At 32.2% G+C, this 14644-nt stretch overlaps 1 protein-coding gene across 1 annotated transcript in view; it reads right to left on the reverse strand.

Annotated features, from left to right (window-relative positions):
• Positions 1-14644, reverse strand: part of LOC127721113 (uncharacterized) — a 194367-nt gene that overhangs the window by 143454 nt on the left and 36269 nt on the right. Inside the window, exons 18-31 of the mRNA XM_052227789.1 lie at positions 14191-14448; positions 13243-13358; positions 12750-12958; positions 12145-12221; positions 11162-11238; positions 9789-9896; positions 9038-9171; positions 8271-8591; positions 7152-7415; positions 6724-6875; positions 5467-5849; positions 4360-4426; positions 2985-3055; positions 1124-1228 (exon numbers count right to left, since the gene is read on the reverse strand). Coding sequence (XP_052083749.1) covers positions 1124-1228; positions 2985-3055; positions 4360-4426; positions 5467-5849; positions 6724-6875; positions 7152-7415; positions 8271-8591; positions 9038-9171; positions 9789-9896; positions 11162-11238; positions 12145-12221; positions 12750-12958; positions 13243-13358; positions 14191-14448 — 2342 coding nt within the window. The remainder of the gene's footprint in view (positions 1-1123; positions 1229-2984; positions 3056-4359; positions 4427-5466; positions 5850-6723; positions 6876-7151; positions 7416-8270; positions 8592-9037; positions 9172-9788; positions 9897-11161; positions 11239-12144; positions 12222-12749; positions 12959-13242; positions 13359-14190; positions 14449-14644) is intronic.

A 14644-nucleotide genomic window follows, 5' to 3' on the forward strand; every position in this document is an offset into this window, starting at 1 on the left:
ATACTGTTCCTATAAAATTGCCTACTCCTTTTTATGTGTGCAATATTTTTATTAAAATCAGGGTTAATTTTGCTTAGTAATGGTCTTCAAGTGGCATTAGCATATGACTTCGTGAGAATATGTACACTAGATTCCACAATTAGAACTAGAAAAGTAGGCCCGTTCACCGCCATATTGAAATTTTGGTGTAAACACGAAGTTCATAAAAGTTCAAAACAATGTGGCTATATTTTTATGAGACCTGGGTAACTTTTGTTATATGAATTAATTATGAACTGAAATTGTCAACATTGTTTTTATTGCACACTTATTGTTTTTATCAGGATTAATTATGACCTGTTAACCTTTGACATGTTGTTTTCTTAGCGGTCAAGTAAAGTGCCGGCATTTCTACTATATCTGTTTTATTTTCAACACTAATATATTGACTACTTATTAATTATTTTTCATAAACAATATATATTTTTTGCATTTAAACTAATTAATTCAATAATTATTTTTTTATTTCAAATCCACCAATTTTAACAGTACTCTATATATGCTGACTTGTTTGCCGAAATCTATTGTTTACATTCATGTACCGAATGCTAATTTACTACGTGACACGATAAGCTGTCAATCAAAACAAAAAATCAATAATCCGCTATCGGGCCAATGAAATCTCAACAGACCGATCAGTTTCCAGTCCCATTAGAATAATAGTCCCAGTATAAACTACTTATGTTATTTTAATAAATCAGTTATGAAAAACCTTACAGAATATTTGTTGATTTATTCATATATTGCTAACCTTTAGATCATTTGATCTTAGAGACAAATTGTCTCATTGGCAATCATTCCACATCTTCTTATTCTTATAATAACACAATTTGAACTAATAAAATCATTTTGAATTTCAAATTTAATATGGAATAACTATTTATATTCAGATTGATAAAATCTCATTCCCAAATCTAATAGAAAACAACTGCCTATCATTTATCTGATAGAATCTTGACTTCCAAATCTAACAGAGAACTGACATCTTAAATAGGCTGATAGTGTTGTGAATGTATTTTGGTACATGATTGTTGTCTGGTATTTAGATAAACTTTGATTGATAGAAGAAACATTTAGTACTTACCTTCATTGTGGTGATATCATCTGTCTGTTTATATGAATAAGCATTGTGTAACCATTGATAGATTTCACTTAAAGATAAGTTTTGGTAAGGAGATTCTACAATAGCCTGAAATATAAAAATTATTACCTCCCTTTAATTAAAATTGTTTGTTACCTCCCTTTAATAAAATATAAAGTTTTTTTAGATGTTTTGAGACACGTAATTCATTTTGGATAATATTTGGCAAATATATGAATCTTAAGTTGTTTTTTGTGAATGATTTACAATTGTTAACACCAGATCAATGTATTTGACATCATTGAACAATCAGTGCTTACTGTGATGTAATAACACAAGCATTGTGACTTAGAGAAAGTCAATCCATGACAAATCGCTCCACTGGCAAATCGCCCCACACCTAATAGCCCCACTTTTTCACCAACTCACCCCACTTTCTAAAAAATCGCCCCACTCTTGTTTACCAACTCGCCCCACTTATGAAAAAGGGTTTAGGGGTGGGGATCTCGACCATTTCCAAGTTCTCAAACAGGAGGGGGTGGGGTGACCCCAGGGACTCCCCAAATATTTCATTTGATTTGTTATATTGTCCCATACATGAATATATATGGTTTAGGGGTGGGGATCTTGACTATTTACAAGTTCTCAAACAAGAGGGGGTGGGGTGTCCCCATGGACACCCCTATATTTCATTTGATTTGTTTTATTGTCCCATACATGAATATATATGGTTTAGGGATGGGGATCTCGACCATTTCCAAGTTCTCAAACAGGAGGGGGTGGGGTGACCCGAGGAACTCCCCATATATTTCATTTGATTTGTTATATTGTCAAATGACTATTTCTCGAAACAGTAGGTGATAGACACATAGCCTGAAATATAAAATTATTACCTCCCTTTAATTAAAATTGTTTGTTACCTCCCTTTAATAAAATATCAAGTTTTTTTTAGATGTTTTAGACACATGTAATTCATTTTGGATAACATTTAGCAAATATATGAATCTTAAGTTGTTTTTTGTGAATGATTTACAATCGTTAACACCAGGTCAATGTATTTGACATCATTGAACAATCAGTGTTTACTGTGATGTAATAACACAAGCATTGTGACTTAGAGAAAGTCAATCCATGACAAATCGCCCCACTGGCAAATCGCCCCACTTTTTCACCAACTCACCCCACTTTCTAAAAAATCGCCCCACTCTTGTTTACCAACTCGCCCCACTCTTGTTTACCAACTCGCCCCACCTATGAAAAAGGGTAAAATCCCATTGAAAATAGGTTGGATAATTGCCCCACTTAGGTAAAAGGGTTAAAATCCCGCTCAAATAAGGTCTGCCAACTCTCCCCACTCATGACAAAAAGATAAACCACGATGAATTTATAAATTAGTAATGCCAACTCGCCCCATTTATGGAAAAAGATGAAATCCCGTTGTAAATCTATGTTCCTGCCCTTCTTATAAATACAATCAATTGCTATGAAAACCTAAGCTAGATAAACATGTTTTTGTAGTTTTCTTTTTGTATGAATAAAGCAAGAAGTGAGTATCAGTATTTCTGTGACGTGAATGCCAAATCGCCCCACTTGTGAAATTTTTTTAATTTATTTCAACAATAAACAGTTGAGCTCACAAACAATTGAAATTAATTGATTGTTGATGCTTAACGTCACTTTTAGCACCATTGTCATGGTGGTCAATATTTATTGGTTGGAGAAAGTTGGAGTTCCCAGAGAGAACCACCGGCCTTTTTTAGGTCCTAGTCAATATAGATAGGAGTAAAGTGCACCTGCCATATGCGAGGTTCAACTCATAACCTTAGTGTTGACAGGCTAGTGATACAATAGTTGGACTACTTACCTTTCGTATCAAAGAGGCATATGTAAATGGCTGAGGGGGTCTCCTTATGTAAACTCTTCTTGGTTTCCTTACTAAAAAAAGAAAAAAATTGTTGATATCAAAACTTACAGGTGTTTATATATAATGTAATGCTTTTCAAATTTATGTTGTATAAAACTTCATGAAGTTTGGGTAATTTTTTTCTACAATTTCTTATCATTGCCCCTCATCAACCAAATACATGTACTGTAAATTCAGAAATTATTGCGTGCATTTATTATTGGGATTTCATCTATTACGACTAAAATGCGATTTTAATTTTTGTGAAATTGAGAAAAATCCTGTTTAATTCATATAAAATTTTTCAAAATGTGAGTTTAAATTATTGTGATTAAACCCCGTCGATTTTTTGCAATATAGAAACATCGCAATAATTTCTGAATTTACACTATTCCTATCTAGTCATTAATACTTGATGTCTAACATCCTGTGAATTCTTATATTCTAGCATTATATAACATCATGTTTTAGTCAGACTGCTTATGACAATCTGTGAGGAGGGATCCACAAACAAAACATATGTTAAACTCAGCACTAACCAACCGTATTCATACTTCTGGAACAGGAGAAGTCAGGGGTGCATGGCCATATTTCTTTATCCCAGACAACCCTTGGGTTATAAGTTGCATTAAGATAAATGGATCCCTAAAAGAAATACTGTAAATTCAGAAATTATTGCATGCATTTATTATTGCCATTTTGTCCATTTAGACTAAAATGCGATTTTAATTTTTGCAATATTGAGAAAGATTGTTAATTCATATAAAAAATTTCAAAATGTGAGTTTAAATTATTGGGATTATAACCCTGTCATATTTTTCACAATAATAAACACATCGCAATAATTTCTGAATTTGCAGTAGATAATTATAGTATGTGTCATCTCTGCTGCTGCTATCGGTTACAGTAACATGTGTTTATTACCATAACCTGTGTTTATTCTGTCATACCATCCATCCAAAAGACATTAAGTAGAAACTTTACTCAAAGTTTTCTTTGGTTCTATGGAAGAGAATGATTTTATGTTTGGTCTTCAGCTTGAAAATTTGGAGTTGTAGCTTGCAAGCATTTTTCCATCTACTGTACTGTGCAGCCACATCCTGTTTGCTGGTTGCTTGAAATTTTACAACATTCATTGTACAAAGAAAATTTTCAATTGCATGCATTGATGGAGATCCTGATCCAGTATTATAAAAAAAAGTGTGTGTGATTGCAAATGAGACAACTCTTCACAAGAGTCCAAATAACTATAGGTCACTGTATGGCCTTCAACAATGAGCAAAACTCATACCGCATAGTCAGCTATAACAGACCCCGAAATGTCTTGATAATATACCTGCAAATATGTGTCCCTCTTCCACTGAAGAGTAGAATTCTTCTTCCATTCCATGTGATTCCAGTAACTAAAAAAAAACAATGAATATTGGGCTGACAATGCTAGAAATACAAGGTGTAAAAGCTTATATGTGCAACATAGCTGTTCAATAGAATATTAAGAAAGGTTACTTGAAATTAATGTAAAATAATTTTTTTTGTAGGACCTTAATTCTGATAATGTGTGTATCCTTGCAGTCTTAACAAAACATCTTAAACCCTGATTATAATTAGTGCTTATTTATGCCATTAAAATGTATGTGGGAGGGTAGGAAGGGATGTTCAAAATATCCCTACAACCAAGAACGATTTTTTAGATTTTTTTGCATATTGGTAATAGACGCATACTGAAAAAAGACCCATGACCCACATTCAATAATTAAACTTCCATTCCTATCCTCCCACATGCATTTTAATGGAATAGCCCTTACAGAACTTTGCCATTTTGGTATGATAAAAATCTGAACATTTTACTTTTATAATAAGTAAAACAAACTATTTGTCATTCTAAAATATTTAGCATATATGTCTTTTGTTGATAAAAATTCATAGGATTTAAGAAAGCTCAATTCCAGCCTGGCTGTTATTCACAGTGTTTTAACATGATTACACCCCCACCTACCACCCTCCCCTCCCCCCCCCCCCACCCCCAAGTCATTGGTTTTGTGATTAAGATGCTGAATAAACAAGTGAAACTGTGAGCTACTGCTCACTGATGATACCCCCACTAAAATGTAAGTGTTCAGTAAACAGGAAGTTGTTGAGTGATGAATCTGAAAACGCATCACACGGTTAAGCTGAATCACATAAACTCTGAAACCAAATTTCAGAAAACCTTATGATGTAGTTCCTGAGATAAATGAAGCGAAACATATTCATGGGACGAATGGACTGACTGACTGACAGATGGGAGGACAGACTGAGGTAAAACAGTATACCCCTACTTTTTAAGCGGGGGTATAATAATGTAAGTATCAAATCTTTCGTGCTAGTTTCTTATTATTATACATCTGTCATGTGATTTTATTTAAAGATGATGAGATATTCATGTGATCAAGTGATAACTTACCCCTGAAGTATTGTCATTTGATCCAGATGACTCAAAGTTGTCCAAGTCACATGATCTGGATGGTGATGAGTTTTTTAAGTCAAGTGGTATGTCATGTGATGTCGATGATGAGTTGTCCATGTCAGTAACCAGTCTTGGTAAATTCCCTTTTAGGTTTTTGTTATATAATCTGGATGATGGTGAGTTGTCAAGGTCATGTGATCCAGATGTTGAGTTGTCAAGGTCATGTAATCCAGATGTTGAGTTGCCAAGGTCAAGTGATCTAGATATTGAGTTGTCCACACCCACTTCTTGTTTCTTGTCATGTGATATAGATGATGTACTATTCCTGTGATTATTAATGCTGTTGTCATCACAGTTCGAATGTGTATGTTCCAATTGATCTGAAACAGAAATTTGTGATTGTAGAACAATTGCCTGTTAAATTCTTGACTTGGTACAGGCCATTTTAAAAAAAAATCATGAGAGCCTTGAATCATGTTATATGATCTGACAGTCAAAAGTTAAATTTGTATGACAAATCTGTTTTAGTCCAATCCATCAATGCATCTTAGACGAAACCAAAAACACAGATTCAACAGTTACAGATACATATGCCATGTTGAATAGGATTGCTAGATCAGATACAATTTGCAACTTTGAGGCAAAGTTATATTTTAAATTGGTTTTAGTTATTTTTTTAAAGGGTTTAAAACCCCAGAATATCCAGAGGTTTGGACATCAGTTTATAAAATTAGCCCAAAAATCCTGCAGAAATACATAAACTGTTGACACAGAAATATGTCTCACCTGTATGCAATGTTGATAAAAAAAAAACATAAAAATATGTTATAACTATAAAGATGGCCATCTTTTGTTAGATGCAGTATATAAATTAGGCTGTTGGTTTTCATTGGTTTCACATTTTGTCATACTTGGGCCTTTTATAGCTTACTATACATTGCCTCACTATTTTAGTAAGTATGGTGATCTGTCATTTATACATATTTGTCCTTTGGTTCTAATGAACAGTTGTTATGGTGACAACAATACCAATTCTCCTTATTCTTATATTGCCTCTAAGTTACTGTAAAAGTAATGATTTTCACTAAATTTGCTAAAAAAAAAGTTTAAAATAATTCCTGGTTATATACAAATGATATAGTTTTTCTTTCTTAAAACATGTTGCTATACAAGGGATACAAATCTACCACATTTTTGTTTCATTTTGTTTTAAAAGGAGAAAACATCAAATTCGTAATGATATGTCTTTTATACCTTGCTCGTCATCACTGTCTAATGAAAACACTTCCTCACATTCCAAGTGAAGTAGAACACTTTCATCTTGGCCCCCTGGGGATTCCAATTCTTCTGACAAAGATTCAATTTCACAAGGCTGACTGTCTTGGCACTGTGCTGGTGGTTCATTGCTGAAAAATACAAGTAATGAAAAAATTTATTTTCAATTCTCTAATGTAAAAAAAAAGGATTACAATGTAAAAAAAACTATTCAATATAATAAAACTTATTATAATGTAAAACTATTACAATGATAAACTATTGCATGGTAAAACTATTACAAAGTAAAAACTAATACATAGTAAAACTATTACAAAGTAAACAATACTAATGTAAAACTATTACACATTAATGTCTGAATTCACATTAAATATTTAAAATTAAGTAACAAAACATTGCATAGTTACATTTTAAACCACCCTGTCTGGTAGGCTGGATGGTCATGTGGTGTGCCGACCTTGACCAAATGACCCTCATGTGTGTTCACCGTTGCTCTACAGGATGGTACTGCACATCGCCAGTAAATTCTATTATTTCGTTTGGTCTTGGCACTGTAACGGTAACCTCCAAGGACCAAACTTGCTCTGCCAAACTTATTCTTTACATACTTAAGTTGTTGTGACTTTCCCATACTTGGTATTGAATCATTCCAGGACATTAGGTCAACCAACCTAAAATACAAACATTGTGTGTTTATAGATATAAGAAGATGTGGTATGAGTGCCAATGAGACAACTCTCCATCCAAGTCAAAATTTATAAAATTAAACCATTATAGGTCAAAGTACGGTCTTCAACACAGAGCCTTGGCTCACACCGAACAGCAAGCTATAAAGGGCCCTAAAAAACTACTAGTGTAAAACCATTCAAACGGAAAAACCAACGGTCTAATCTATATAAAAACAAGAAACGAGAAACACGTATGAACTACATAAACAGACGACAACTACTGTAATCAGATTCCTGACTTAGGACAGGTGCAAACATTTGCAGCTGTTTAGTATGTATTACTTATTGTTTGTAAAAAAAAAATACTGTAAACCAACTAATCTTCACAAGCGATTTATTTTTTGTGAAAAGAGAAAAAAAAAAGGTTAATATAAATCATCACGAAAATGTGAATATATAAATGGGATTTAATATTATCATGTGGGATTATTTATCAAATTTAAAGAATAAAGATACATACATTTAATATATAATTAAGGAATTTGTACTGTAATGTTGCATGAGATTTAAATAATGCTATATGGACATTGGTAGATAATGATTCTTAACATTGACATGTCCCCATGTGGATCAATAAATCTGAAGACAACTTCATCTTCATAATGCAGTAAATTGTGGAAATAGTCTAAATAAAACAATATTAGTTCAATAAGTGATTTTTCATTTGATTTTATGCAGTTGAAGAACTGGTCTGTCATTTTCTGTAAAGAATACATAAAACTGTAGTCTAATGGCAGTTATGTTTTTACCTGGTGGGGATTAATTCAAAAATTCAAAACTTAAAAATATTAGACTGACCTTCTTTGTTCCAAGTTGTTTTCTTTTTGTGAAGCGGAGGTGATATCCGTTTTTGGGTCTGCGGCAGTGTTAAACTGTTTCAACGAGGTTGGTTCAATAGAAGCATTTAAAATAGTTGGTTCCAATGAGGTCTGTTTAACAGTAGTGTTTAATACAGAAGGTTCCAGCAAGGTTGGTTCTTCAGCAGTGTTTAATACAAAAGGTTCATTTAGTTCTACACCACTGTTCATCACAGCAAGTTCAAATGAGGTATGGTTTGTAGAAGTGTTTAATTCAGAAGTTTCTATTGGTTCTGTTCTTGTATATAAAAAAACTTCATCTCTGTCAAATAAAGATTAGAAGAAAAATCAATTAGACTTTGCATCAAGCATTTTTTCACAGAAAATCATATATATATAAAAATCTCAATATGTCAGTCACAATGTAATTGGTCTTGAATACATCTAACTCTGTCTTGAAATAAACATGCAATGATGAAATTATTTTCTGTAATAAATGTGTTACCTATTGTTGACATCTTAAAATTTTTTTTGGTTTTTTTTGGGGGGGAAGGGGGGTTGTGTTTCCCTCAGTTTTAGTTTGTGACCCTGATTTGTTTCAGTAAAATTGATTAATGACTATTGAACAGTGGTATACTACTATTGCCTTTATTTACTTCATCATTTATCATAATACGATTTATAATTGAATTCTTACTGCTCTATGATAATCTACATAAAAAAACAGCCTGTAATTGTAGGGTACCAATACAAATGCTTATTACTTACGCATCCAGTCTTCTATGAGGTTTTTTCATTTTGTCAAACAATTCATCATCAACAGACCATACTCCTAGTGATGAACTGTCACTTGGAAGTCGCACAAAACAATTGTGAGCAGTCAGAGTATGTCTGATGTTATTCTATAAAACAGAAACAGAAACATAGTATTATATCAGGATTTTTGTATTATACTAATAGCCAACCACCCTATAAATAACAACAAGCAAACGAAAAATCAAACCCACACACACACACACTCATTTTCAATAATGTTTTGGGGATGTAATGTTGTCAACACAATTCTTAATTACTAATTTTTGGAAGTGCTATGATGTAATAACTGAATTTTAGAGAATAAGAATCGGTTTTGAGTGTGACACTCATTCCTCAAGAAGCAATGGATTAAGATAACACTCCAACCGGAAAATACTTCTTGTTTTTGCATCATGGACTGCCTAACTGTAAATTTCTACTTAGCATGGATTTTACTGATTTAAAAAAAATGAAAAGACAAACATCTTTCTACAAAACACAAAATAGAAAATTAAAGACTAAGCAACATAAAACCCATCAAAAACCAAGGGCGATCTCATGGGCTCCAGTGAGTTAAGCAGATCCTGTTGCACATTTGGCACTTCTAGGTTGATCAGGGCAGGTAAAAACTCTGTGAAAAGTATAGACAAAGACCATCATGTTTAACCAAGGGCTACAATCTGGTTCCCAACTTTCCACCATTGAAAGAGTAGGACAGGCTTACCTTCATTGTTAAAATGTCAGCCTCTTGTTTATAATGTTGGAATGTATTCAGTGTCCATACATATATGTCACTTGTTGACATTTGTCTCTTTGGAGATTCTACAATAGCCTGAAACATCAGAATTATTTCATAACATTACAACTGAATTTTATTTTCAAGTAAACATACTTTATTTGATTGAAATGTCCAGCAGCAAATATTTCATAGATATTTACCAGGGCTGATGATTTTTTGTGGGTTCGTGAATGTTTATTGACTATTAATTTTCATATTTTTGGGTATGGAGAAACCATGAATTAATAATTTAATTTTGGATGTAACGCGTCTTCTGATTGGCTGAATTTGGGATCCCGCAAAAATGTTTAACCCCGCCACATTCTGTATGTATGTGCCTGTCCCAAGTCAGGAGCCTGTAGTTCAGTGGTTGTCGTTTGTTTATGTGTTACATATTTAATATTCGTTCATTTTTTGTACATAAATTAGGCCGTTAGTTTTCTCGTTTGAATTGTTTTACATTGTCATTTTGGGGCCTTTTATAGCTGACTGTGTGGTATGACCGTGACGTCATCAACCGTCATCAACGTTTTTTTATGATTTACTCCAGTTGAAAATATATTTTCTGTCTATCGAAACAACATAAAAAATGTTGTGCACACTTTAAAATAACCTGCTACGCGCGTTATTTAGTGTGCACCACATTTTTCATGTTATTTCTTCATAGACAGAAAATATATTACAGTCATTCCTTAAAGACACTCAATCTAAAGTCTTCAAGAAAAAAATTATGACATCCAAGCCCAAAAATCAGTCTTTCCTAAAACTGCTTTAAATATATGGCTTGTGAGGCCTCTTTTGAGGGAAATTTTACTGGGTTTACAGCATTTTACTAGCTTTGCTGTGAGGCTTGTGGTTAATAAAGATATTTGCAGAAATATAATTTTAGTGATGCTTGAGCTGTTAATTAAAGCAAACAATTCATGAAATTAGTCAATATTTTCTGTATTAAATCTGCAAAATCTTACTTATAATGTCACTTTAATGAAATAAATAAATATTTACTTGGATAGTTGAAAAGATGTTATTTATTAGCAACATGGAGTATAATTTTTTATTAATAATGAAACAAAAGTGCCTTAAATTAAAAGTGCATTCTTCATCCGAATTCCTGGATAAATAAACACTAAATCAAATATCCCAAAGAGGAATAAAATCTTTTCTTTCCAGATCCCAGAAAATAATTCATTATAAATTCATGAGTCCCGATAAATGTAAATCCTGAATTCCATAAAAAAATAAAGTCCTTTTCTGACATCCTTAAAAGGTCCTTCCATCCCTCAATTAACCCTCTTAGGGAATTCAAAATCAATAATTACCTGTCTCACTAATGATGCATATGTATATGGTGGACGGACCTTTCTTTTGTAACTTTTCTTCTTTTTCTTTGGAATTACTGAAAAGAAGAAAATAATCTTAGCATTTTTGTACTTTTGTAATGTCTTTGCTTTCTGTAACAGAAATGTTCAAACTCTAAATAATAAATTTATTTTACCATTCCTTTTTTTTAATTTGAAAGATTGTAAAAAGAATTTATGCAAAAAATAATACAATATAACAAAGTCATACATTAGTCATACTGTAAATGCAGAAAAAATTGCGATGTTTTTATTATTGTAAATAATGTGACTGGGTGAGTATGCAGTGATTAGAACTTGCTTTCTTTAACCTGACACATATATTTGAATACAACTTTTCCGAAAATCACAATAACTTTTCTTACATTTGGTCTGTCATTTCAAAATTGCATTAATAAATGCACGCAATAATTTGTGTATTTACAATAGATTCAAGCCTGACAAATTTGCGCTGAATCAGTCATCTACCTTTTTTCAATGTCTAAAGCTTAGATCTGAATTTGTCTTAGGTCAGTTGTCTACCATTTCAATATCTAAATTTTTAAAAAGGAGTTTCCAAAAGACAAAATTAAATAATTCTTTTATTATGTAACCTGAAGACACAATATTATCAAATCTTGTAATGAGTTTCCAGTAGACATAATTTAATAAAATTTGACTGTAATAATATATACATGATATAAGGAAATGTGGTATTATTGCCAACGAGAGTTCTATCCATCAAAGTTCAAATAAAGTAGATGTGAGCAATCAAAGGCAACCATACTGCCTTCAACAAGGAGAAAAACCAATACCGCTTTTAACAATAAAAAAATCCCATACCGTATAGTCATCTATAAAAGGCCCCAACATTAAAATTATGAAGTTTTCAAAGCACAGAATGTAATTATTCATTTATGGAGTTTCACAAAGAAAGAATAAGTCTTGCCTAGATTTATACTCACTTTCATATAGGTGGTTATCATAAAACATTGTGGTTGGTTGACTTTCATTCTTCTGACTGTTATCTGGTGATTGATGGCTACAAAATAAGTCAAAATTTACACATGGAAATCTAAAAAGTTTTATAGGTACAATTAATGTATTGTAAAAAAAACTTATCATATTGGACAATGTTGAATCAGCAGTTTTCTGATATAATTGATGTATTTCTTTTAGAGAATGTCAAAGTTGACATATTCATGACATTTTATATATGCTTTTTTTTTCTACTGTTGAAAGCTGCGAAAAATAAAAAAGTTTTTGAAAATCAGTTGGATGATATATGCTATTAAAATCCAAGATTTAGATTTCTTTTTATTAATGTTGTCTTGTTTTTAATATTTTAAACATTTTCCCCATCATTACCAGTGCCAGTTCAAAAATAGCAAATAGGCGAGTTCCAAAATATTTTTAGTTTCAATTTAGAGATTAAAAGAGTTGTATATCTTGTAACATAGATTGATCTGTGTCTCCTCCTAGTTTGGCACAGAGGCTAATTTGGCAAATACAATGAAAATGAAAATCAGACATTGGAAAACAAAAACTATCTTGAATTAAAGTACCAAACCTTTTTATTATATTAACGTCATCTTTCACTTCATGTTTTATCTCTACAACAGCATCTGAACTTGATACTGTGTCATCTGTGCCAGTCTCTGACTGTGAAGTCTGTATGAACATTGTCACACTGCTTGGAGAACTATCTTTGTCATCTGTTGACACGGTAATTAGCTCTGGGGTCCGTGTTTCTGCTTCATCGGGTTCATTTGTAATAGTCTGAAAAATCATATCTGTGATATTTACTTTTATGCAGGGAAAAAGTCAAGACTTCAATTACAGTTCATTTGTAATGTCGTTTGCTGATTTTGATACATCTTTTGGGGTTTGGGGAAAGTGGGTTAGGACCATTTAAAAATATCAATATTTTTCTTTTCAGAGGGAGGGGTATTTTATAACAACTTAATTGTCTCACACCGTGATTTTGTTCCATATTTTATTAATTCACACCAGCAATTGTGAAATCTCAGTAAATTTCATGATCTCTAAAATTAAATACTTACAATGGGACTATCAGAAGATATATCACAACTTCGCTCATTCAGAATATTTTCTTCCTTATCAACATCGTGTTCATCAATATAATGTTCTTCTTCATCTACAGCAGAGTTTTCCTGATCTACAAAAAATCCCAAATATACAGTTTACATATTTTTTTTTTTTCATAATTTTGTACATAAATTAAGCCATTAGTTTTCTCATTTGAATTGTTTTTACATTTGTCCTTTCAAGGCCTTTTATAGCTGACTATGTGGTATGGGCTTTGCTAATTGTTGAAGGCCGTACAGTGACCTATATCTGTTAATTTCAGTGTCATTTGGTCTTCTTTTTCATATGTCTGTAAATTTACTGTCTTTCTTGAAACTTTTTTGCTCATGTGCTTTTTCTCGTTTTGGAATTTAGGATAAAAAAATTATCAAAGTGTAAAAAATTCTTAGAATTTCTATTCAAATTTACCAATAAAATATAAAATTAACTTGCTCAAATGTGCCAGGTAGAACACTGTCTCGAAGCTGTTGAAATAAAGATTCTTTGATTCTTCTCTTTACACTGGAAACATTTTATTAGGGCTATTTCAATAAAATGTGGGGGGTAGGAAGGAATATGTAATTATTGAATGTTGGTCATGGGTCTTTTTAAATATGCGTCTATTACCATTATGCAAAATTATCTCAAAAAATGGTAGTTGGTTGTAAGGATATTTCAAAAGTCCCCCCCCCCCCCCCCCCCTTCCCATCCTTTTAAATGGAATAGCCCTTAGGAGATTTCTAAATATAAGGATGATATATGAATGCTATGATGTATTTAGGATATGAGGGTTATGAATGTGTTAGCTTTTTTTCTCACAATTTTTCTATTCTTATAAAACTGACAAAATGTTTTTGAGGGGATTAACAAAGTATGGAAAATGCATAAGTCTTTTCTCTTATACAGCTAATATCAAGACTCACCAACTTGCTGGTCATTTGTCCAATTTAGCCTCCTACTTCTAGCTCTGGCATTTCTGAACCAACTTTGTACAACCTCTTTCCTTAACCCAGTTTGTTTTGCTATCTCTATCACTGTATCTGTATTGGGAAATGTTATAAGAACGAAAATAGACTTCAATAATCTTAATTGTTCTGGATTGAAATAAGTTCTGAAATGTGTTTTCCTTGTCATATCTTTTATACTGGTATTTATGCCACTAATCCCTGGTAATGGAATATCTGAAAAAACATCAATATAAATTAACTGTTACAGTATAAATATAAATAAAAAAAAAATTTAAATGGTTTAGCAAAAGACTGTGTCAATCCTGTGATTGCTGCTGCTAGTGTAAATGATAAATAGGGTGGTAAAGAGTTATTTTCGTGCAACGTGTTTTGCCATTTTTATTTCATGTGCAGCTGTGAAAAAGGTTTG

Source organism: Mytilus californianus, unplaced genomic scaffold (genome assembly GCF_021869535.1).
Source record: "Mytilus californianus isolate M0D057914Y unplaced genomic scaffold, xbMytCali1.0.p SCAF_12, whole genome shotgun sequence".
NCBI lineage: Eukaryota > Metazoa > Mollusca > Bivalvia > Mytilida > Mytilidae > Mytilus > Mytilus californianus.